Source organism: Sorghum bicolor, chromosome 2, assembly GCF_000003195.3.
Source record: "Sorghum bicolor cultivar BTx623 chromosome 2, Sorghum_bicolor_NCBIv3, whole genome shotgun sequence".
In the NCBI taxonomy this organism is placed as follows: domain Eukaryota; kingdom Viridiplantae; phylum Streptophyta; class Magnoliopsida; order Poales; family Poaceae; genus Sorghum; species Sorghum bicolor.
In genome coordinates, this window is record NC_012871.2 from 54,129,080 (window position 1) to 54,156,577 (window position 27,498).

The window sequence follows — 27,498 nt, forward strand, 5'->3', positions numbered from 1 at the left end:
AGTAATGACGCTGTTGTGTAGACAGTGGAAGGATCACCACGAGGCTGCACCTTAATGGGTCTTTTATTGCTCCCTTCTTGGCTGGGTGCTTCCTGGCTGGGTCTGGGTCCTTTTTGGCGCTTTCTTTTTTGCTCTTTCCTTTTTCGCTCGCTTCTTGCTCATGGTTTTGGCTGTTAACTGGTTCATCCTTTTGGCTGCTGTCAACTGGTTCACTTGTGCTCATTTTGTGCTCACCATCCATGGCTGCTTCATCCTTTTGACTGCTGTCAACTGGTTCACTTCTGCTCATTTCTTGTCCACCATCCATGGCTGCTTCATCCTGTGCACTTTGGTTGTGCATTTTTGACATGGCCTTTTGTTCCATGCCTCCTTCCTTTTCTATATTGTGGCATACGAATCACGAAACCAAAACACCAAAATAATAAGCAATGTATATGATGCAATTAATTAGTCAGGAATTTATTTGTAGGATACAGTAACATGGTGAAAGTTCAAAGTAGTATCAAATGAAAACATATACTAACTTTAAATGCCGTCCCTGTGCATGAGATTGATTATGAACATATCACTGAAGACTTCATTTCAAAGAACACTAAACGAGTGATGCTATCCAAGTAAAGACAATCACTATGCAACATAGGTACCATCCTTTATATATCTTATTGTAGTAATCTTATTTTCACTAAGTTAGTATGCCTCATTTTTTTTTAGTTTCATACAAGGCCTCCAATTTTCCCAGGACGGCCTGACCATATATAATCAGTGAAGAAATGGTGGTTGGGGGGAGGGGAGGACAAGGGTGCTAACCTGGCGAGTCGCGTCTCTCACGGCGAGTATGGGCCGTCGGCAACAATCATACCCGAAGGGGAACGGCGGCCAAGGGGAGAGGAAGGGATTTCACACAACTGTCGCTGTTTTAACACAATGTAGTTTTAACGAACCCTAAATAATTAGTGAAGAAAATGTGACAGAGCAGGGGGAGGGGATTCAAGGGCGCTAACCTGGAGAGTCGCGTCTCTCATATGGCGGCAACGATCGGCGGCGAATGGGAGAGGAAGGGATTTCACACACTGTCGTTGTTTTAACACAATGCGGTTTTAACGAACCCTAAATAATCCGTGAAGAAAATGCGAAAGAGCGGGGGAGGGGGGATCAAGGGCGCTAACCTTACGAGTCGAGTCTCGCACATGGCGGCAACGATCGGCGGTGAAGGGGAACGGCGGCCAAGGGGGAGAGGAAGGGTTTTCACACAACTGTCGCTGTTTAAACACAAGGGGAGAGGAAGGGTTTTCACAGCGACAGTGCGGTTTTGTCATCTGTTGCGTTTCTGTCATGGTCCCGACACGGGCCAGACCCTACGCCGGAGGAAGCGGGGCGACTTGGGCCCAGACGGGAGCCCTAGCTGCCGCCCACGACATACACGACGGGCCAGGAGGGCCCTGAGCCCCCCGCGCGCATTGGTGGTATCCGTACGCCTGAAAAGTCTTGTGTATGTATGCTGGCAATTTTGGATGTGGACAACTCTATGCTTTCACCGCTATTTAAGATGTTCTATGTGTCAACCTATGAGAATGAGAGTTTTCTGTTATCTTCAGAAATTATCCCTTCGTTCTGTTAGTGGCAATGATAAACATATGTGTATCTCATATAATCATTTGATGACAGCAATGTGATAATGGGTTAAATGTGGTCTATGCAGATGAACACTCGCAGTGGACGTGGGTATAGCAGTGGCCCCACTGGTCGTGATGATCCTATTGGGAACAATGGCAATGGTGGGAATGGTAGTGGTGGAGATGCTGAACACCGACCTCCGCCTCCGCCTCCTCTCACTGCTGAACAGTTCATGGCAGCTATGCTAGGAAGTCAACGCAATACTGAAGAATCACAGTGTGAGATGGCTGCATTTATGCGACAGGTGTTTGAAAGAGATCAGGGTGGTGGTCGCCGCCGTGATGATGAGGTCAACCAATATAGCAATTTCAAAGACTTCCAGCACACCAATCCTCCTGTGTTCTCGGATTGTGTGGAACCGCTGGATGCTGAAGAAAGGATTGGCTCCATAGAACAAAAATTTCGTCTCCTGAGTATGACAGAAGAGCTGAGGGTGGAATATGCAGCGCATCAGCTGCAAGGACCTGCTGGTACTTGGTGGAGGACCCAGCGTGCATCTTATGGCGCTGGTGTGCCAATCACTTGGCAGAGGTTTACTGAGGACTTCAAGAACAATTATATCCCTCCAAGCCTCTTGACTACGAAAGTGGAAGAGTTTTTGTCTCTCTCTCAAGGCACAAGCCTGTCAAAGAATACCTGCATTAGTTCAACAATTTGTCTCGCTATTGTCCAGAGTATGTCACCACTGATGCTAAGAAGATTATTTGTTTCAAGCGGGGCCTGAATCCTGAAATGAAACAGTTTATGGACATCAATCATGCTGCTACTTTCCATGAGTTGATCAGTGACTGCCTGACTCAAGAGAGGAACAACTTGTCTGCTGCTGCTGCTGCTGAAAAGAACAAGAAACATTTTCCTTCTGGACAGTCCCATCAGAAGCCGCAGTTTGGCGGACGTGCCTATGTTCGTCCTCCAAGTGCGGGTGCTCGGTTCAAACCTCCTGAAAGGTCCTAATATGGCTAGAGGGGGGTGAATAGCCTATTTAAAAATTCTACAAACTCACTAGAGCAAGAGGTTAGTAAATAACAAAGCGAAGCTTTTTGCTCTAGCTCTAATGGGGTGATTGCAAGCGATCTATCCAACAATTCTAGTTGATATAATCACTAGGCACACAAGAGCTATGTCACTACTTACACTAGAAAGCTACCTAAAGTTTCTATACAAGTTAGTAAGCTACTCTAGTTTGCGGGAATGTAAAAGAGATGGTTTGAACTTTATACCGCCGCGTAGAGGGGATGAACCAATCAATAATATGAAGTCCAATCACCGGGAGAAATCCAATGAACAATCATAATGGAGACACAAAATTTTTCTCCCGAGGTTCACGTGCTTGCCGGCACGCTACGTCCCCGTTGTGTCGACCAACACTTGGTGGTTCGGTGGCTAAGAGGTGTAGCACGAACCTCGTCCTCACTAGGACACCACAAGAACCTACCCACAAGTGAGGTAGCTCAATGACACGAGCACTTTACTAGAGTTACCTTTTGGCTCTCCGCCGGGGAAGGTACAAGACCCCTCACAATCACCGGGAGATGGCCACGAACAATCACCAACTCGTGCCAATACTCCTCCGCTGCTCCAAGCCGTCTAGGTGGCGGCAACCACCAAGAGTAACAAGAAAACTGCAGCTAGAACGATCCCCAAGTGCCACTAGATGCAATCACTCAAGCAAATACACTTGGAATCACTCCCAATCTCACAAAGATGAATAATCTATGAAGGAGATGAGTGGGAGGTGTTTGCTTAGGCTCACAAGGATGTCAAGTATGTTAGAATGCCAAGAGTGTGAGCCCTAAGCCGGCCAACACGTATTTATAGCCCCTCAAACAAATAGAGTCGTTGGCTCTTTTCACTGGGCAAAACACAGGGTCACCGGACGCTCTCAAGCTGGCACCAGACGCTCAACCCCTGCGTCCGGTGCTCCAAAGTCAGCCGCGTGTCAAAGTCTAACGGTAACCTGCAAAGCACCGGACGCTGAGCAAGTTGGCACTGGACGCGTCCGGTGCACACCGGTCCAAAACACAGAAAGGTCTGCAAACGCGCGAGGTCACCGGACGCTGAGCACCGGACCGTCCGGTGCGCACCGGACTCACACCTAGAGAGGTTTGCAAAACGCGCGGACACCGGACCCAGAGCACTAGACGCTCCAGCTTGTGTCCGGTGCCTAGCGTCCGGTGCCTAACCCTAGATGAGCCAGGCAGCCTGCACACCGGACGCTCAGACACAGCGTCCGGTGCCTCTGAGCCGGCGTCCGGTGAGTGTTTCTTAGCGAGAAACACTCCCACGACTTGTCCAACTTTCCCAACGGTGCAATAGAAAATATGCACTTCATTTTCTCGAAGTGCTCCAACACCATAAAGTGTGAACCAACATGTACATGTGTGTTAGCATTTTCACAATCATTTTCTTCGAAGGGGTTAAGTTAGCTCACTAGGTTCTAAATGCATGCACATGAACAATAACACCTAGTGGCACTCGATAACCGCTTAGCCAAAGAATTCCCCTCTTTATAGTACGGCTATCTATCCTAAATGTGATCACACCCTCTATGGTGTCTTGATCACCAAAACCAAAACCGTAAGCAATACCTTTGCCTTGATCTCCATAGGGTTTTGTTTTTTCTCTTTCTTGTTTTCCAAGTTGAGCACTTGATCATCTTGTGGTCATCACCATCATCACCATGATCATCACTTGCTCCATCACTTGGCATGTACCAACCTCATTAAGTCTACACACACTTAGCATAGAGGTTAGTACTAGGGTTTCATCAATTATCCAAAACCAAACTAGGGCTTTCACCTCCTCAGAAATGCCATCATCCGTATCAGAATCAGAGGAATTTTCGTGTCCCAAGTCACTCTGGCAAGTCTGTTGCTAAATCAAGCTCTAGCAGTCAAAGCAGTAACAACAACAATAACAACAGCAACAATGTCAGTTGGGTCAAAGGACCGTGCTATAATTGTGGGGACCATGGACATTTCTCTAGAAATTGCCCGCAACCTCAGAAGAAGAGGGCAAACACCTACCCTGCTCGTGTGCACCACACTACTTTGGATGAAGTTCCTTAGGGCAAACCCGTGACTACTGGTAAGTTTTCAATTGACCTACACCCTGCAGTCGTTTTGTTTGATTCTGGATCATCTCATACTTTTGTTAGTCAAGCTTATGCATGTAAATATGAGTTCAAAATTAATGAAATGAAGTATGCTTATTGTATTAGCTCGGCTGGAGCTGATACACTTTCAAATCAAGTAGTGTTAGGGTCAGCTCTTGAAATAGAGGGTAGAACTTTCCTTGTGAATATGATTGTGATGCAAGGTCTGGGTGTGGATGTGATACTTGGAATGGAATGGATGAGCAAGTGGGTGTTATGCTTGATACACCAAGGATACTAGTGACTATTATGGAACCCGCGAAGGCAGGTACTTTTCTAGTATCCTTGCCTTCTCGGACTGAGTTACAGAGTTCCTCATATGCTACTGTGGCCAAGTCAGTAATGGATGTTCCTATTGTTTGTGAGTTTCCGGATGTGTTTCCTGATGAATTACCTGGTCTACCTCCGGATAGAGATATTGAATTTGCAATTGAATTGGTACCTGGTACTGCTCCTATCTCTAGAAGACCATACAGAATGCCTCTCAATGAATTAGCAAAGTTGAAAAAGCAAATCCAAGAATTGTTAGGCAAGGGTTTGATTCGCCCTAGTACCTCGGATTGGGCTTGTCCTGCCCTATTTGTGAAAAAGAAGAAAGAGGGTATTTTGTGGATGTGTGTGGATTACCGTCCGCTGAATGCTGTCACTGTGAAGAATAAATATCCGCTACCACGGATTGATAAATGTCCCAAATCAATTAATGGATCTAAACTGTTGCATCAATATATCAAATTACAAGAAATGAGTCTAAAAGTCACAAGTTGAAGGATGTGCTAAGGTAGTAGGAAGCAGAAAATAATTAAAGTAGAAACAATGTACCTGAATAAGGTTTAGCATTTTACGAGTCCGTGAAAATATTAAAACATGGTGATCGTCTCCAACAAGGTTCTGCGGCAACATCAGGTGTTACCCGCATATTTATATATAGTATTACCACAACATATATATAGTGAAACATTTTTTCTGTAAAACATTTTTTCATAACGCTACATTTTCTTAGAGATCAACACATGTGTATTAGTATATACCGCAACATATATCTAAAAGCAACATATTAGTGTATACCGCAACATGTAAATAAAAGCGACATTCTAAAGGAACATATTTGTGGCTACCGCAACATATATCTAAAGGCGACATTCGTTAGATCAACATATGTATATTAACTGCAACATATAGTGAAAAGCAACCTATATATGGAATCAACATATTAACATATAACTAAAAGGAACATATTCGAATGAGACAATACGTACTGCAGTTCCATACTATATACTGGCAATGCGTGTGTACCATATAAGGGATCGAACACAAATACAGAAGTAGCACGGATTTCAACTTTATGTACCATACTTACAAACTATAGTTCCATACTAGATCGAGGTTGAACGATCAAATTTCTCCAGGATCGATCGGATCAGCTGTCATCACTCTCAGTCTCATCAACAAGAAAGACATGGTTGTGTAGCAACAGCGTGTGGCGTCTTTTGCTCTCGCTACCATGTTTTTTAGAAGAGGAAGAAGAAGCAACATTCACAACATGGAGTAGGGCATTATCCCACGTCCAGTTCTTGAACCCTGCAGGGGCAAGATACACAAATGACATTTGCCGCAACACAAATAAAAAAAATATTTGTACATAAAATGGCATTAATAATCATTTTATAGCAGTGCTTCCTAGTTCTAGATCAGCCCCTGATGAGTACCTGGCGGGCAGGCTGGGCAGGCATTGATCCTCTTCGTTTGCTGGTGCTCGACAAAGAGCAATTGCACCTGTTGACCTCCACCGGCGTGAACAGGAGACTGGCAGGCGTGGAGATCAAAGTTATACGGCTGGCTCTGCAGCATCTCCCCGACCTTGTATGACACGAAGGCGTCGGTGCATGCGTACTTGATCTGTTCATCCGCCAGACTCTTCTTATGCCAGTCTTTATAACGTAGTTTGGGATTATTCTTTCCAGCGACCACGCCCAGCAACTCTAGCCCGATGGACGCGAGGCTTGGCACATTGCACCACTTGCCTTGGATCACGAAGGGCACCATGGCCTGTAGCTCCACCTTCTTGGAAAGCTCGATGTTGTGGTGTTGCCTCAGTAGATCCATGTCGTTGGCGATTGCGACGCCGACGAAAACGTGGTTCTCGCGCACAAAGAAACTCTTGATGTCGTCGGGGATGCAGCCGCCGGCGACGCCCACCTGGAACAGAAGGCACCTCGTGTTGACGCATATCTGTATGAGGGCTATCTTTTTCTTCCCCTCATACTCCGCATGCTCGGTGTCTAAACCGACGATCAGCGGTTTAGGCTCCTCGCCGCGGACTTCTCTCAGGAAGCCCTCCACCGTCTTTGTTGAGGACGTGACCGTAACCAGGACTTTGTGCTCCTCGCTGACCGAGATCGTCATTTCCATGTCCGTGTAGCGGGAACGGGAGCCAGAGGGGCCGTCGTCGTACATGGAGCCTAAACCGGTGGGGTGGCGGGAACGGGAGCGGGATGAACTGGCCAGGGAGCGGGAGCGAGATGAACTGTCCATGGAGCCGGAGCCGGAGGGGCCGCCGTCGTACATGGAGCCAAAACGGGTGGGGTAGCCAGAACGACGGCAGTGGGAGGATGATCTGGCCATGGAGCGCGGGAGCGACGAGATGGACTGTCCATATGGAGCGGGAGTGTGACGAACTGGTGGGTGCGGGGCCTGGAAGACGAACTGAGCGGGAGGTTACAGAAGACGGAGTGGCGTGATGCCAATCAAGGCCAATGGCAAGCAAACCGCCCCACATCGCATCGATCGCTTAGTTTCTCTCAAACCGCCCCATTTCATCTAATCCATCGAAAAGAAAATGATTTGTTTCTTTGCCAATGCACAACCGTCGAACATTTCTTCATAACGCTACATTTTCTTAGAGATCAACACATGTGTATTAGTATATACCGCAACATATATCTAAAAGCAACATATTAGTGTATACCGCAACATGTAAATAAAAGCGACATTCTAAAGGAATATATTTGTGGCTACCGCAACATGTTAGATCAACATATGTATATTAACTGCAACATATAGTGAAAAGCAACCTATATATGGAATCAACATATTAACATATAACTAAAAGGAACATATTTGTGTATACCGCAACATTTAACTAAAAGGAACATTCGTTTGTCTAGTGAAACACATATATATAATGTAATATTTCTTCGAAAAGCTACATTTTCGTCGATATCAACACGTGTTATCTAAAAGCAAGCAACATATTAGTGTATATCGCAACATGTAAATAAAAGCGACATTCTAAAGGAACATATTTGTGGCTACCGCAACACATGTGAATAAAAGCGACATTCTAAACGAACATATTTGTGTATACCTAAAAGCAACATTCTTTTGTCTACTGAAACATTTCTTCAAAACGCTACATTTTCTTAGAGATCAACACATGTGTATTAACTTCAACATATATTGAAAAGCAACATAGTTGTATACGCCGCAACATATTTCTAAACGTATCGCAATGTATGAAAATGTAGCTTTTTTGAGAGATGTTGCTGAGCCAAAACGGACCAGCAGTGTGCTAGCCAAAACGGACAAGCACTATGCCAGGAACGGACTATCGGTGTTGCCTTTAGAAATCTATTGACTTATTCATAAGTACGTTGATTGTACCTCTATGTTGACCTTACTACATATGTGTTGATCTGTATAAAAATGTAGCGTTTTTTAGAGATGTTGCTGAGCCAAAACGGAGCCTGAACGGACTATCGGTGTTGCCTTTATAAATCTGTTGACTTATTCATAGGTACGTTGATTGTACCTCTATGTTGACCTTACTACATATGTGTTGATCTGTATAAAAATGTAGCGATTTTAAGAGATGTTGCTGAGTGAAAACGGACCAACACTGTGCCATCCAAAACGGACAAGCACTGTGCCAGCCAGATTGGACTATCGGTGTTGCCTTTACAAATATGTTGACTTATTCATAAGTCTGAAACGGATCATGACATGTATTATCACGTTTGACGATCTGTATAAAAATGTAGCGTTTTTAAGAGATGTTGCTGAGTGAGAACGGACCAACACTGTGCCAGCCAAAACGGACAAGCACTGTGCCAGCCAGATTGGACTATCGGTGTTGCCTTTACAAATCTGTTGACTTATTCATAAGTATGAAACGGATCATGACATGTATTATCACGTTTGACGGGCTGCCAATGGCAAATAAAATATGAACACACGAATTCTGTGTGAAAAACAAACTGAAAACATCCCTACTATCTGTGTGTTTCTTGATTTTTATGCATACTGGGGGTGGCTTCTCACCCCCCTTCCAGTGTATGAATATTAGTATCTATCTGAACACATTGAACAAAATGTCCTGCCATAGTGTCCACCCCCCTCTCTCTCTAATTTTTATGTATAGTATCACCAGTTTATATACATTGGTGCAAATGCCTTCTCCAAGAGAGAGGCCCCCGTTTAAGGAGGTACTAAGACGCTTTGCACATATGTATCTAATTCAGTGCCATATGAAAAGATGCATATAAACCATTTTCATAGTTGCTTTTCACTCATGGCCCCTGCCTCCCCACTGCTTGCTAACTTATTATTTTCGTGTATAAAAGAACGACCTTTGATCCAGCGCAATGTCGAACAAAAAAATAATTTCTATGCATTTTACTGTTTCTGTTTATACGTTCTCTGATGGGTTCCAGGTTTTTTAATGCATACTAGGATCAAAAATGCAAAAAAGTAGATGGTGGCCTAGTTAAACTTTGCGTAAAAAGAAAGACAAATACTTACAGAGCCACCAGATTTTTCGCCCCTTGCAGTCCGTCGTGCCTTGTTTGCCGCTTGGCGAGGGTGTGCGTGCATCTAAAAATTTAGTTTTCCATGTATAAAAACATGTTAGCAACATGTGTAGCCAAACAACCAAGATATATTGTAAAACACACAGCGAGTCAGGGGAAAGGTGTGAAAAAAACACATTGCACTTACGTCGTCCACCTTCCTCTTTCTCTTATCCAATGATAGTGCGTCCTGCATTTCAAGAGAAAAATGTCAAGCATCACAAAAGAATAGAATGGTTTTTTGGGCCACCGAAAAATATAACATTGTGCACCTTGAAGGTTACTCCTCGCTTCCCTGGGGCCTGCGCGTTATTCGTTTCCTGAAGCCGCCAAGCAGACAGGCGAGTGTGTCGTCCAGTCGGCGGAGAAGCTGTTTGCGGTTGACGACGTGGCGTAGCAGCAGTCTTGCACGGGACAAGGACAAAGTCGTCGTCGTCGTTGGAGCTCGACTCAGGCTGTTTTGTGGGTTGCTTCTCGCGCACTACAGTTCTTTTCTGCTTGTTGTTCTGACCCCAAGAATACACATTGCCTTTCAGTCTTCCGCTGCCGGTGAAAGCTTGCTCCTCCTGCTCCGTCCGCCATGGGGTGCCGCTGGGGCTGCGCCGCTGGTCGGGTTTCCGGTGACATCGTCCCCACCCGGCTGTTGGACTGAGCCGGTCCTCTCCACCACAACCGACGGCCCTCCTCTCGGGAGGCATGTGCTCGCCACGCCGTCCTCGACACCTTGACCGCCTGGACCACCGGCGCCGCCCCCGGGGCATCCAGAGGCGCCCGTACCCGGGCCTCCGGTCCCCACATCATCCTCGACGCCTTTGCCGCCTGGGACGCAGTCTCCACCGCTTCGGCCGGCGTGAGCGACCGGACACCCACCGCCTCCTTGGCTGCTGACGTCATCCGCGACGCCCTGGCCTCCCGCTCCGCCGTCGGTGCCCGCTGGACATCCTGGAGGTGCCTTTGCGGCGCGCGGTCCTTCCGCTGCGCCGGGGTCCTCGGCCCCGTGGGTGGCGCCGCCACCACCGCCGTCGGTTCCCCCGCCGCTCATGGGGGCCTAAGAACAAAAGACGCGATTTTGGGCGCGTTTAGGAAAGAAATCGAGCACTTTTTCCCAATAGAATCGGCGAGAAAACGGATTGAGAGAAAGGGAGCATGAACATCCTCACTGTGAATCCCCTCCACGACCACGCGGGCAGCCTCGATTCCGTCGGCGTCGAGAATGGGATGGGCGGCAGTTTTGGATGCGCGGAAATGTGGGGTTTTTTGAGAACCCTGTCTGAAGCGGCGTGGTGGGGGAGTGGGGGATAAACGACGGCTTTTGAAACCGAGTGGGTGTCCGAGCGGTTGTCATGATTAATAATTATTATATAAAAAATAGCAAAACGGTAACCGCGCGCGATGACGTGCGTCCTGGACGCCCCCTGCGATTCACCTCGCCCCGTTTAAAATAGCTATAGAACTCTGTATAAAAATACCACTACACCAGTGCGTAGAGCATTCTACTCTCCCTCACATTCAAAGAAATTTACTTGCTGATGTATAATTAATTTTGGTACATATTAATATAAACCCCATCCGCCAAAAGTTAAGAATAAAATCCCGAGAGGGCATCCAAGGTTTCGACGGGGTTCGATGCATAGAAACCTTTAAGAGAGTGTATAAAAACTAACAGTTAAGTGCATATAAACCATTTTCGCAGTTATTAATGGGCGTTTTGACGGGGTTCGATGCATAGAAACCTATTAGAGAGTATATAAATGCTAACAATCAAATGCATATAAATCATTTTCGCAGTTATTTTTCACTTATGTAAGGCACACGCATGGCCCTGCCTCCTACCCCTCCCGCTTGCTAAATATTGTTTTGGTGTATAAAAGAACGACCTTTGATCCAGCGTTCTACCGAATAAAAAATGTTTTCTGCGCATTTAATTGTTAGTATTTATGCGTGCTCTGATAGGTTTCCATGCATTAAACTTGTCAAAACCTTGGAACTTCAGAGAGGGGTCTCAAAACGCCCATTTTTCCGCCATCCAAACTGCCGCCTCATCCTGGTCTGGAAAAATCTTGGGTTTATGGTACTGTAGCATTTTCATTTTTTATTTTGCTAAAAAGAAATTATCTAAACATGGACTAGTTAGGCACGAAACGATTCACCTCGCAATAAAACAAGCAAAACTATGCAAAAATAGTTTTGGTTTTTTTGTTTATATTTAATGTTTCACGCATATGACACAAAAACGATGTGATGGGGGATCTTGAAAAAAAAGTTTGTATATACCAGCCAGCGTGGCATATATATATTGACAAAATGTATGCATATCACACCGTCCCACTGCTACGCTCGTATGGGTATTTCTTTTGGAATCAATACCATACTCACTAATACGTTGTATTCAACTAACATCAAACTGTAAATGTCAACGATTCAGTGCGTAAAAACTCATCTATGGAAATTTTTATGCTCTTGTGATTTATTTTTTGAATGTCCATGAACTTTCTATGCTGTGTGTACGTAGCTATTATACCTACAATTATACGGGGCGCCCGCTCTCAGGCGCGTGGCGCCAGGGGCCACCATTGGCCTGTCGTGGGGGAGGGGACAGGACCCTGCCGCGTTCCTTTTGTCTGCTAGTGGCGGGACTGGGGATGGCGGGGGGACCGCACGACGAGCCGTGTTCGCGCGGGTTTGGTGGAACCAGCCCAGCGAAAAGTGCGTCGGGCTTCCACTATCTATTCAAAGCCCTAAGCTTATATATATATATATATATAGCTGACCGGGACGTTTAAGAGTTACCAGAACGACGTCAAAACACCTTGCCTGCATCAAGCGCCCGAAAAAGAGAGCTACTATGAAAAGAACTGATATACGAAAATAACCTGCCCAACAGCTAGACATTTTATCAGCAAAAGGGTCATCTATTTCAGCTAAGACGCCTCCAGCTCTGAAGCCAACAACAACTTCTCATTTCAATCTTATCATCATCTTGGTTATCTTCCAGCATGAGTTGTCGGCGTTTCTTCTCCTTGGCAATCAGCTTTGACGTGATCACCAGCATTAATATTGCGTTCACCACAGCTTCCAGATTGACCTTATCATTATCTAAGAATAGACCTGCCTAATAATCCATGAGCGGACATGCATAACATACAATCGAAGCAGGGTTATTCACATTTTTCCTTTAAAACAGATATAATTGTGCATTTTCCAAATGGCCTAGCAGATAGCTGCAATCCCAAGGTATGAAATTGCTTCACAGGAGGGAGCCAGTGCTCACACCATTTCCAACACTGATCAAAAGACTTAGGGATGTTATTAGCACCGATAGCATAAGCAACAATAGACCATACCACTTTGGCTGTGGAACAACGAAAGAAGAGATGTTGAATGTCTTCATCAATGTTACAGAAATAACAGGTTGGGGTTCCAGACCGTGTTCTCTTAATCAAATTTTCTTTGGTGAGAATTGCATTGTTCACAATAAGTCATATTGATTTTGGAGGTAATTTCCCCCCTCCAGATTCTTTATGATATGGCCCCACATCACTACTTGTCATGGCTTTATAGGTGGATTTAACACTAAAGTGCCCATTAGTACCAAATTTCCACATCATAAAGTCCTCACCATTCATCAAATGTGTGCAATCTATTTCCCTCAAAATATTTAGCCAACAAAGCCTAAGATCATCAACAAGCCATCTAGTAAAAGTCAACTGCTAGGATCAGTTTTCACAAGATGCACAGAAATATCAGGCTGTTAACGAATTTTGAAAAGATCAGGGAACATATTATTATGAGATTTTCCATGAAACCAAACATATTTTCAAAAGAGAGTTTTCCTTCTATCCCTGATTTTTACTTGTCTACCTTTTTTTGAAAGGCGGCAAAAAGCTTTTGCCCAGAATTTATTAGACGAGGAAAACAAAAAAAGGAGAACAACAAGAGCCAAAAAGCTCTACTCAACTACTACAAACCATCCTGGCCACCCTAAAGGCCCAGAGGTGCAAAAAAGAGAAAGAAAGAAAACCAACTAGGCTGGGACAAAGGAAGACAAAACCTGAAGAAACCCACTAAGAGCTATTAACTAAGAGGAAACACCGTCCGCATGTGAAAGGCCACTTCCCTTGGCTAAAGGCTTTTGTGTTGAAACATTCTTCTATTTCTTTCTTTCCAGAGGTTCCACCAGAAGTAAATCATCAAGCCGTCAAACTTACACCTACGAGCTCTGTCTATCTTCACACGACATTTGCGTCAATAGTTGTGTAACAATCCATTTGTATTGATTGTATCTAACACTAACAAGTCAAACCAACCTTTTGGCCAGGTCCAAACTTGCCTGGTAAAATTGCAGTCTTTACACAAGTGTGTTGGGGTTTCCAGGTCACTTCCATAGAGTTTGCAGGCCGAATCGTTTGGCCATTGTTGTTTGATCAAATTGTTAGCTATTAAAATCTTCTTGTGCAAAAGGGTCCATGCGAAGAATCTGCACTTCGGTTCCGCTTTCGTTTTCCAAATTGGCATCATTTTTAGCTTGCAAAATGTTCCTTCAAACTGGATTTGATAAGCACTCTTCAAGGTGTACTCACCATCTGCCGTTCAATGCCAAACTATGTCGTCCTCGCTGCCTGCAACTAGATTGATTTGATGAACTATTTCCCAGATCACCACATACTCATTTGCCTCTATTGCGTTGGATATTGGAGAAATGTGGGTCATACATTTGTTTCCTTGTAGTGCTTGTTGTACTGAGATCTTCTTTCTCTTGGCCTTTTTGAAAAGCACTGGTGCCATATCTTTTAGAGTTTTGCCATGTGCCCATGAAGAGGTCCAGAACCGTACAGTGCGGCCATCACCTAAGTTACCCTTGCCGAAGCTACAAACAAGCCTCTGTCCTTATTATCGCATGGTAACTCCAAATTGATCCATTGTCTATCCTTTTGGCGCCATTGAAACCAGAGCCGACGTAGGCGGAGTGCCCTAGCAAAACGCTCAAGCTCCATGATCTCAAGCCCTCCTTTTATTTTTGGTAAGCAAGATGTGGGCCAATTGACAAGGGAATGACCCCCTGATACATTTTTTGGTGTCTCACTCTCCAGAAGAAACTTCTACGGATACGATCGATCCATTTTATTAACCATTTCATCTTCGGGAAGACTGTCATGTGGTAGATGGGCTGTGCCGAGAGCATCGTTTTAACAATAGTTTCTCTACCTGCCAAAGATAAAAATCTCCCTTTTCATCCTGGTATTCTTGCACCGATCTTGTCTAGCAGTGGTTGCACATCAATTTTCCTAAGTTTCCTCACATGTAGGGGAAGTCCAAGATACTTACCCAAGAAATTATATATTTTCTTGGGGAAGTTTTGGAGTAAGAGCGTGACCGTGCTGGTTGGTAACCGGATGGGGTAAATCTTAGTTTTGGATGTGTTGATTCTGAAACCTAAGCAGTCTCTAAAGAAGTTGAGTATTCTATGTAGGTGTTCAATCTTCGTGTTAGAAGGGGCAGCAAAAATTGTGGCATCATCTGCATATAGAGAACAATGGAGGTTGGCCGCCTTGGGTAGTACCAGTGACAGTATACCTCGATTAGCCGCCACCTCGATGATGCGCTGTAGTGGGTCGATGGCCAGGATGAATAGCATGGGCGAAAGGGGACCCCCCTGCCTATGACCTCTCATGTGCTTGATCTCATGTGTTGGTTGTCCACTGATTAGGACCCTTGAGGATGCCGTTCCTAGTAAGGTTGCAATCCAATCCCTCTATCTTGTACTGAATCCAAGCTTGCCAAGCACTTCTAGTAGGAAGCTCCAACCTATTGAATCAAATGCCTTCGAAATGTCCAGCTTGATGAAAAACGCCAGTTTCTTTTTCTTGTGTAATAATTGGATTACTCTTTTGTGCATAGATGAAGTTGTCGTGGACGCATCTCCTCTTGATGAATGTGTTTTGAGCTTAGGATACTAAGTCATTCAGCTGTGGTGCTAGCCGGTTAGCCAACAACTTCGTAATGATTTTCGCTACGCTATTGATTAGGCTAATTGGTCTATAATCTATAAGCGTTACTTGTATACCTTGAAGATAGACATCCCTGCTTTTTAACAGATCAGCCCGCATGGCAGAGTCAGTCTGCCTGTGATTCACAGTGCTATGATGAGAACTTGTTGAAGCAAATCGAACATCGAAGAGAGGGAAGCACAAGGTGCTGTCAAAAATGCTAGTACAGTAGAGTTGTTTGCTTAGGGAAATATGCTTCTGTAACATCTTTTTCGAGGGTCTTATGTTTTCTGAAAAGAAAAATGTTCATCTACTATATATATTACATGTACGGGTAAAGCTATAATGCAAGCATGAGGACAACAGGATAGCATGAGGACAACATTACTTCACCCTAGTAAACAATTAGGAGGTGCGCTAGAGTGTGAAGTTAGTCCTGTACGAAGGGGCAGGGGCTCCAGTAACTTGTCCACGGTCCACCTACATGTTTCTCCGTTACATTATCAGTTGATCATATTCCTCCACTTATCCTTCAAGTCCACCTACAATACATCATACCATTCATACATAAAATCCGTCAGTACCTTGATTGGCAACCACAGAAACTTCACTGCAACAACCAAGTACCCGACCACACCTACACATGAAACAAGCACAATATAACGATGTGGAACATACAACAACAGCAATCTAAACACCACTGTTTTAGAACAAGAAAGCTGAGATGTCAAACAATAATATATTAACATCAAGATAAAACATACTGTTCAACACCCTTTCTTAGTGTTTCTTCTTCTATCAAGCACCATTTCCTTGCCCTTCTACACCTATTTTTGTTTTCTCCCGGTGGCAAAGGAGAAACTGGTACTCTCCTTGGGCAAGGCAAGTGCGGTCTATGTACCGATGATTCTGAACTCTCAGGACCAGGTGACTCCTCCCACTGCAAACAAGTGTTTTCTTTCCAGAAACATGACGAATCTAACATTTTCCTGTTGTGATACTAAGCTATCCTATAGGCTAACTAAAAAGTTGTGAGGTATCTTGACTGAGCTCAAATTAGACTCTAATAAGTTTACGTTTGAGTGTAACACAAAGAGGGACTGTGTAGAGAATTCATGATCCATCTAAATTTCAGTAGCTACCTTACTGAAGTGAAATGCATATATCTTCAAACTATTTCATAACACATATCGACCAGATTTTGCAGACAACATAAGGAATGTAAGCTCAATCGATAGAGAAATGAATAAAATGTACACACAATGTTTAATGCAAAATATTGACATGATATAGGCACTGATATCGTTTTCAAACACAATGGAAACAAAAGCTAGTTATTACAATCAGAAATTCAATTTAGCAAAGATGCTCACCTGAAAGGTCCATGCTGTTGGGTTCCAATCCAATCCATAAGGTTGTGAGGTTTACCAGTACTTGGACCCTTTGTCTTTATCATTAGGAGCACTCGGGCCTGCAGTGCCACGAGTTGTTGGTTGACCTCTTACTTCTTCAGTATTCAAACTAACACCTTTCTCGAACCTTGAAGCCATAATACCTCATCTGCAACTGCCTTCGCAGCTGGAAGCAGATCCTCCACAACACTGTGAAGGTCAGCACAGTTTGTTTTGAGCGCGTCAATCACCTTCTCCACAGATGGCATTGAAATTGGGGATTTGCACTGGAGGTAGTTCTCCAAGTTTGCCGTGAGAATCTTGGCAAACTCGGCGACATCAAAGTCGGACTCGCTGAGACTGCGAGGAAGGCCACGACGGTGATTCGGGAGGCGGAGACAGGGAGCGAGGCCAAGAGTTAGGAGAGATATGTCGGCGGCGAGGCGGCGGAGGCCAAATCTCACATATAGCTACAAGTAAGGGGTAATATCAAAAGACAATGCATAAATATATAACGTACTTAGTATAAAAGAGATAACCTTTAATAGCAAACAGCGGATAGACAACTCTAAACTTCGGGTATTAACTCCTCTCCACAGGATCCAACTGACTGGTTGATCACAAGCCAAAAACTTCTCCTGAGGTGTGGGGGAAATTGCAAGAGTGAGCACATATCGTACTCAACAAGTATAACCAGGGGTTCATGAGGCTCAAATAGCTGACACTGGTTTGACTGCATTTAGCTTTTAGTAGTGGATAGCATGTTCATAATTATATAACAAATGTCAAGGTAGCATAAATAATCCATTAATCACATGATCAAGTGTAAGCATAATTAATTCATAACATAAACGATAATTAAATGGACATAACAACTTAACAAGCTCATCGTCGTCGCAGCAAGAACCCCCAAGGCCACTCATAACCGTGAGCACAGCTAGTATACTAGTTTTAACACTCTGCAGAGGTTGTACATCTTTACCCATGAGTCATGATTTACCCTTTCGCCCGAGGCCCGTCGACCTCTTAACCCACTACCAAGGAAGGTCGGCAGGGATCACTATGAAGCCTTTCAAAAGTTCGTCTAACATGTTAGGGCTGCAAGGTTTCCTTTGCGAGCAGATATAGATATCCCCTTCCGAATGGCACAATGACGCGCAGCCTATACACATAGGGACAGGGGCTCGCACTATACCCGTGTCGGTTCAGCCCCTTCGCCCTTTCGGGTAACCTCTAACAAGTTAGAAAAGGTCTTCATACTGAGCTAAAGCCAGAGCCATTATAGCCCTCATGGTTGCACTGTTGTCCTGGTGATCACTTACAGACAAGATCTCATATAGTTATATGTCATCTTTTAACGTTCATTGCATAGCTATTAATCATCTTACAAGATCATGGATTATATCAAGCACTAGCACATCTACACCAAATGCATATCAAGTAGGTAGCAAGGAATCCAGATAACAATCATCTATGATTTTGCTAAGGTCGACAAGGTGAAAGCATGCATATGATATATATGTGTATTTATAAGTAAATAGGTAACAAGGATGATACCAAGTTATACTTGCCTTCATCCAATTGCTCTTGCTGATCTTGCTAACTCTGCTGGTCTTACTAGTTGTCCAAGCTCTGATCTTGATCACCAAAAACTGCTCTCCGTCTAAACTCGATCATCGATCACAAACATACGGCAACAAGCATACACGAAGCAAACAAGGCTACAATTAGAACAGTACATCAATCATATAAAAACAGTATGAAATGTTTATAAAAATATTCTACGCATCGCTACGATCATACGAACGTAAAAGATCACGAAAATCGGAATTAAAATGGAGGAGTTATGAATATTCTAAGATTTTATATAGAAAAGTAATTAATTAATTAAAGTCACGAAATTTAAAAGTTTCAAACTGAGAAAACAATGTTACTAACATGTAGAGCTCATTAATACGAATCCAACGCAATTTGAATGGGTCAAAACGGAGTTAAGATGAATATTTTATGGCCAAAAGAAAGTCAGTGGCAATTCTGTAAATAGTGAAAACGTATTTTTAATCTAAAACCTAAAGAGAAAGTGATTGGGGCTTACGGGAGTAGGTTCACCGACAGTGACGCTTTCTTGGAGCTACAGCAACGCCCGAGCAGCCGACCGTTCGTAGATGTCGTGTATAGGCGAGACGATGGCGATCACGTTGTAGAGAAGAAAATATAAATTTTATTTTACTACCTTAGAAATTCTCAAATTAGAGGCTTCCTATATGATAGTTTTTTATGTGCTTTGCCTAAGAGGTTGCTACATATATATAGGGAGAAAAACTCCGCACCTCCACGTCAACTAGCGATATGGTACTAACTGATTTGCAACCTTCATCTTTACTAATAGGCCTAATTAATTATTAAAGCCCATTAGTAAATAAAAATATGGTCTTGGGATTTATTATGATTATTGTAACTGGGCTTTGACATTGGAAAATAGTAATAGATTTATTATTTTCGAAATTAATTATTTTCATGGATAAAATAATTCTAGAAAAGTCTAGAATTATTATTTAAACTATGAAAAATATTCTAAAAGCTCTGAAAATTCGGAGAAAATTCTCAGAGACATTATGGAATATGAGGAACTCAAATAACGTATTTGGACCTCATGATAAGATAATTTGGGGCATCTAAAAATTAGATTTATGCTCATAGAAAAGTGAGAATAGAAGATGGAAAAATTCCCGAAAAGTTTGTAGAGATTGCTTGATGGACGAGGAACTAAAAGAAGTGCTTTGAGTGACAAAAAAAAGATTTTAGGAAGCTCCTAATAAAAAATTGAGCTGAGAAACAAGGAATTTGGTTATAGATAAAGATAAAGACGTACTGGTCAAGGAAGATCGATCTACTAAACGCATTTTAAAAACTTTGCTCACTCAACACATAAAGGAGCAACAAGCCAACATCACATCAAAACATATGCACCAGCATGTATACGCAACAATATTGCTAAGGCTTATAATAAATTTTAATTTAATGAAAAATATTATTTTCCTTATATTTTCATGAGCACATAATACAAAACTAAATAAATTTTCATCTATTTTGAAAAGAGTAAATTTTAGGGTGTTACGGCGGGGTTGGGTCGGAGGGGAAGGAGACGGAGGAGATAGACAACAGGAGATGAGGGAGGAGGTCACGATGGCCATGCATGCACTGCTAGGGAAGATTTATATTTTTACCATTAGTAAGAATACCGCTAATATCATTTTAGAGTTGTGCTTACATATATACCATTGGAGAGAGAAGAAATCTTACAAGTTTGACAAAAATAGACCTTTTTGCTGCGTGGCATGCTAGGTCAGAGTGCCAGCATGGAGGCGCACTGTGAAAAGATGAAGTTGCCCCTGCCCAGCTCCTCTCTTTCTCTCTCTCCAAGAGCCGGGTCCCGCAGCTCATGTCACTGCTAGGTGGGACCCACTGATTCTCCAAAAATGGACATTTTAACGTAGATGATGATGCAATAACTTATATGAATAAGATATGGAGAAAGCTTCACAGTAACATGGAAATGGAATTTCATATCATCTTCGTGATCATTCCTAGTAGCATCCACAAGCGATGGTTCCAGAACGTTCATTGAATTCTTAACTAAATCATCCATGGTGGTGATTTTGAGCATCCTCATATTACGGTTCTTATCCTCGTCCACTCGAGCAACATAAAGATCCTTTGCCAGTTCCTCTTGTCCTTATAAGGAAAACCTAATTGTTAGTGACAGAATCAATAACGAGCATAACTACAGATGGACTCACTAAGATTCTATGATAGACACTCCGCTAGTATTTTTGATGTATACGACTCGCTCACAACTGCTGACAGCTTATATAAGCACACAACCGTTTGCATGTTTTGAACCAAGAGGAATCCAAGATTGTAGTTTGACCATTCAGTCTTCAATAAAAGTAAAAAAAAATAAATTATTAATATATATGTGTTGATAGTGATTACTTATGTAGAAGAGAGAGAAATAAAAAAATTGTGAATATACGATGGAAAAAATCAATATAATTAAAGGATAAGGTATTTATATATATACACGTATTTTGAGGAACTCTTCTGAAGTTCTGTTTGACTACGCCATGATGAACTCGCAAATGTAGTATCCGCAATAGTTGTTCCTCGGCTCCTGTCTTAGAACCCACTTTTACGACAAATTAAAAAGCAATTAGTTAGATGAATTGAAATCATCATATATTGTAAATTGAATATAAAGTAGTTATAGTACTTACTTTGTGTGCGGCGCTTTGCAATGATTCATTTTTTTGTTCTTCAATGAACTTTTTTCCAAACCCTGCGCCCAATAAAAACATAATTGATCTTTTAATAATTTTTGAGAGATCTATATATAGTTTTTATAGAGACACTAAATTAATTACCCTTGAATAATATCTATCATGTCTTGATAGTGTAACACCCTAAAAATTAATTTTTGGGAATTAGAGCTAAAATGATTTAACTACGAATTTTTGTGCTCATGGAACATAGAAAAAAAATAATGTTTTTCATTTAATTAAAATTTATCATAGGATGTAGCAACATTTTTGTGCATTCATGCTTTTGCATTAATTTTGGTTGACTTGAGTGGTTTGACTAAAGTTCAAAAGTATTTCAAAGTGATTTTTAAAATAGATTTGAAAATGGATTTGGAATAAAAGAAAGGAAAAGAAAATAAAAAAAACAAACAAACCTCTCCCTCTCCATCTCTCTGACCTGAGGCCCAGCACTCCTTCCCCTCCCCTTTTCCCCCTTTCGGCCCAGTATCCCCCACTCCTCTCTCCCCCGGCCTGCTCTTTTCCCACTCGCTCGGCCCAGGGCGCGGCCCAGTCTAGCCTTTTCTTTCCCCCGCGGCAGCAAGCCCAAACCGGGCAGCAGGCGTGCTCCCTCTTCCCACCTGCTGACACCCGGACCCCACCTGGCGGGCGCTGCTCCTCTTCCTCCCTGCGCCGTGGATGAGTTGGACTCGGCCGGATCGAGCCAAGCCCGATATCCCGGGATTCCCTGCTAATCGCGCCCAACCGAGCCCTATTTAGGCTCCTAGCTTCGCCCGCGCACCCCTTTCCCATCTATGCACCAAGAAAACCATCTAGACTCGTCACAACACCGACATTTGGATCTCGCCGAAACCGAACGTGTTCTGCCGCACGCCGCGAGCCCCGCCCCTTGCTCCTCGGCCCGGCAAACCACCCCAAGAGAGACCCCGGTGAGCTTCTCTACCCCCAGGCGTTGTTCTTTCGCGTTTTGGTGCTCGGGAGCGAGGGAACCAAGAACTCCGGCGTTTCCTTCCATGGCGCCGCCGCGGGAGCTCCACTCCGGCCGGACCGCCGCCGGTGTCCCCCCTGGTTTGTTTCCAACCGTAAGATCGAGATCTAAGAGCCAGAAACAAAACATACCCCTTCGCGGCTATTTTGCTAAAGAGTCCCTGGACTTTTCCAGGAATCAACCCGCGGTCCATGACGTAATCTCAGCTTTACGCTTTTCAGTTTGGAAAACGTATTTTCGTCGGTTCAGGCTGGAATACGCTTTCTGGTATTTACTAAATTGCCACTAGATTTGTTTAGCTCATAAAATCTTCGTTGTAATTCCGTTTTGACCCATTCCAATTGCGTTAGGTTCATATTCATGAGCTCTACATGTTAGTAAATTTAATTCACCAGTTTGAAACTTTTTAATTTCGCAGTAGCATTTAATTAATTATTTATCTATAGGAAATCTCAGAAAATCATAACTTCTCCGTTTCAATTCCGATTTTCGTGAACTTTACGTTTGTGTGATCGTAGCGCTGCGTAGAAAATTTTTATAAACTTTTATATTTTATTTCTCACTGTTTGGTGTATTGTTCTAATTATAGTTTGTTTGCCTCGTGTATGATTGCCTACATTGGATTGCGTGTTGTTGATTGATGATTGGGATTAGACGGTGAGCCGTACGTTGTTGATCAAGATCAAGTATTTGAATACCAGCAGGCTCAGGAGAGCTTTGACCAAGGCATGTATAACTTGGGACTATCCTTGTTACCTATACACAATTGAAACAATATATATCATATACATGTGTCCACCTTGATGACCTTAGCAAAATCATAGATGATTGTTATCCTGAATTCCTTGTTACCTATTTGGATATGCATTTGGGTAGTTCTTGCTAGTGCTTGAATATAATCCATGATCTTGTAACATGAATGTTTGGATAAACAATAAACAATAAAATAAGCTTTCTAGCAACTTGAATATAAAGGGTGGAAAGAACTCTGGCTTTTGCTAGATTGATCTTGACCCTCCATAAGGACTTATCCCTTGGCAAAAGCTGGGACAACTCGTACAACCATGAGGGCTATATGGCTCTGGCTTTAGTCAAGTATGAGTAACTTTTCTAGCTCGTTAGCGGTTACCCGTTGTGGCGCAATTGGGGAATAGCAGACCGTGGATTCCTGCGAGTGAATCACATGGACTGACTAATGAAACCAAGCGGCCCTAACGTGTTAGACGAACCTTTGAAAGACTTCATAGTGAACCCTGCCGACCTTCCTTGGTAGTGGGTTAAGAGGCTGATCACCTCGGGCGAAAGGGTAAATCACGACTCATGGGTAAAGATGTACAACCTCTGCAGAGTGTTAAATCTAGTATACTAGCCGTGCCCACGGATACGGGCGGCCCGGAAAACTGACGGAATAGATGGACACTGATGAACATGATTAATGATGATAAATGATGGTTTATTATGTTGTTTATTTGTGTTATTCATAATTATTGTATACATTTGATCATGTGGTTATGGGATTAATTATGCTACCTTGATATTTGCTATCCAATGCTTAAACATGCTATCCACTATTAAAAGCTAAATGCAGTCAAACCAGTGTCAGCTTATTGAGCCTCATGAACCCCTGGTTATACTTGTTGAGTACGATATGTGCTCACTCTTGCAATTTCCCCCACACCTCAGGAGAAGTTTTGGGCTTGTGATCAACCAGTCAGTTTGATCCTGTGGAGAGGAGTTAATACCCGAAGTTGGAGTTATTTATCCGCTGTTTGCTACCAAAGGTTATTTCTTTTATACTAAGTACGTTATATATTTATGCATTGTCTTTTGATATTACCCCTTATTTGTAGCTATATGTGAGATTTGACTTCTAAAACTCATATATAGTGTATATCTGGTTTTGTCCTTAAAATCGGATATTATAAAGTGGTATCAAAGCAATGCTGACTGTAGGACGCAAGCCTAGTTAGAAATTGGTCGTCTTAAGGTTTTGGAATTGTCATAAAATCCTTGCTCTATAAACCTTGGTATTTCCATCCATACTATATCCCTATCCTTGCTATTTGTCTCTACCTTGTTGCTTATTTTGAAAGTACTTGTTCTCACCTTCACTCCTTGATTTGGTATGCTATTAGAACCTTTTCTTACCACCTTCTGGCATCATTGGAATATGGTGTTTTAGGATCTTTACCCTTACTATGAAGAGAACGATAGTATCGCAAATTGAGTGAAGTGTGAACCTTCAATGCTTAATTGCTTTGTCATTATGCTTATGTTTGATTTGGATCTTTGTAATGAGTGCAATGATTTTGTGGGTTTCTCTACAATATCATTTAGCTTATAGGCCTAAGGCATAACGAGTAGTGAAATAAGTAGTTGGGTTTGGTTATATCCTGTTTCTATCCCTTGCTGATTTCTGGAGCAGTCTGCCATAATGCTGGTGTATCTCAAGTTATGATCATGCAAAGTTTATAAAATTTTTCTGGGAACAACTATACTCCAAGATCTTTCTTTGACCTCAAGAATGACCCCCATATCTATTTTGGAATTGGAGTTATGAAAATCACAAGTTGATGCAGCTGCGCTCTCAAGAATCTGTACCAGTTTCGGTTGCTTACTGTTTTAGACATATATAACTATAGAATTTGGAAAAGTATTCTATAGAAAAGTTGTAGACAATTTTCTAATATTTCCAACAGTATAAGCTGGAACTAATTTGGATAAGTAGAACCCGAGGTATAATATTTACAATTGGATGTCTCTGTTCTGTTTCCAAAATCTGGACAGATCTGGTATTTCCCATTTTCAGCAAAGTTAAAGACAGAATCTGGGAAAAAGTTATATACAAAAGTTGGAGGGGATTTTCTAAGCTTTCAAAAAATATAAGGATCATCTCCAGATGAGTTAAGTAGCTCGGGATATAACTTCTGGAAGTTACTGCACCTTTGCTGAGACATTATCAGGAAGGATATTAAGATTGATTGTTTTACCTAAGCTTAAAGACAGAATCTAAGGAAGTCTTCTATATGAAAGTTGTAGGGAATTTGATAAGTTTTCTAACGGTATAAGCTACAATTCTATTGGATTAACAGAACAAGAGTTATGCCTAATTTACTACACAGGTGTCTTTCATATCGCGAGGAAATTTCAGGATACCTGTTTGCTCTCTTGCACATAAGTTCTTTGGGATGTCAGAAGTTCTCAATGTTAGTTAACTTGTCTGGAAAACATGCAAGCTACCATCTTGATGAGTGTAACAAACTTTCTACTCATGACTTTTCAAGTTGGGGCCGTCTAGGGTTTCGAAAACGTGCGTGTAGGTGTGAAAACTTGAAATTTCAAAATTTGAGTGGTCCAAACTCTCTCAGATGAAAAGTTGACCATTACACCAAAGTGTGTCTTGATGATCTGGACAAACTTTGTATTCAGACTTTTGTAGCTGAGACCATCTAGGTTCCGGTCAAAGTGTCTTTTCTAAAAAATCGAATGTTTGACTTGGTCAAACTAGGTCAAACTAGGCAATAAAAGACCTCAAATGAAAAATTTTTGAATACAAAAGAGTTAGACCTCACCAAGGTCTACCTTTGATACATAATACATTTTTGCATTTGGAAAAGTTCTAGTAAACTCTAGTCACATGTTTTAAAAATCTGTCACACCCATATTTTAAGGACAAAATAGGATGCATAAAAGACTCATATGTGCCCCAGGAATAGTCGCACACATAAGTAGACAAATCTCAAATGTACTATTGCAGTGTTTATTACATAGCGGAACATAATAAATCACATAGTCTTACACAATAATGATAATAATGTTAAACAACGCTCTCGACGGAAGCTCCACATAGGGACACTGTTGACTGGTTGACTTCAAGCCTAATACTCATAACGGTAGTCCTCATTCCAATCATCCTCATTAGCATAACCTGGGGTGTTGGGAAATTGCAAGAGTGAGCACATATCGTACTCAACAAGTATAACCAGGGGTTCATGAGGCTCAAATAGCTGACACTGGTTTGACTGCATTTAGCTTTTAATAGTTGATAACTTGTTTAATCGTTGGATAGCAACTGTCAAGGTAGCGTAATTAATCCCATAACCACATGATCAATTGTAAACAAGAATTAAGAATAACACACATAAACGACATAATAAACCACCATTTATTGTCATTATTCATGTTCATCAGTGTCCATCTATTCCGTCAGTTTTTCGGGTCGCTCGTATCCGTTGGCATGGCTAGTATACCAGATTTAACACTCTGCAGAGGTTGTACATCTTTACCCATGAGTCGTGATTTACCCTCTCGCCCGAGGCTGCAAGTCTCTTAACCCCCTTTCAAGGGAGGTCGGCAGGGATAACTATGAAGCCTTTCAAAGGTTTCGTCTAACAAGTTAGGGCCATTAGATTCACTCGGCAGGCAGATATAGAGCCCCCTTCCATGGTACATAACCCGCAGCCTGTACACATGGACAGAGGCCACACTATACCCAACGTGTCTAGCCATTCTTACGCCATTTAAGGTAACCGCTAACAAGCTAGAAAAAAGTCCTCATACTGAGCTAAAACCTGAGCCATATAGCCCTCATGGTTGTACGAGTTGTCCCAGCTTTTGCCAAGGGATAAGTCCTTATGGAGGGTCAAGATCAATCTAGCAAAAGCTAGAGTTCTTTCCACCCTTTATGTTCAAGTTGCTAGAAAGCTTATTTTATTGTTTATTGTATATCCAAATATTCATGTTACAAGATCATGGATTATTAATCAAGCACTAGCAAGAACTACCCAAATGCATATCCAAATAGGCAACAAGGAATTCAGGATAACAATCATCTATGATTTTGCTAAGGTCATCAAGGTGGACACATCCATATGATATATATTGTATTAATTGTGTATAGGTAACAAGGATAATCCCAAGTTATACTTGCCTTGATCAAAGCTCTCCTGAGTCTGCTGGTCTTCAAAGGCTTGATCTTGATCACCAACGTACGGCTCACCGTCTATTCCCAAACATCATTCAACAATACGCAATCCAATGTAGACAATCATACACAAAGCAAACAAGCTATAATTAGAACATTACACCAACAGTGAGAAATCAAAGATAAAATTTATGAAAATATTCTACGCAGCGCTATG

The 27,498-nt window shown here is 42.5% G+C and overlaps 1 protein-coding gene across 1 annotated transcript; it reads right to left on the reverse strand.

Annotated features, from left to right (window-relative positions):
- On the reverse strand, positions 10,205 to 10,714 carry LOC8054556 (PE-PGRS family protein PE_PGRS26). Its single transcript, XM_002462171.1, has one exon. It carries the CDS (start codon positions 10,712 to 10,714, stop codon positions 10,205 to 10,207), a length of 510 nt encoding a protein of 169 aa, XP_002462216.1.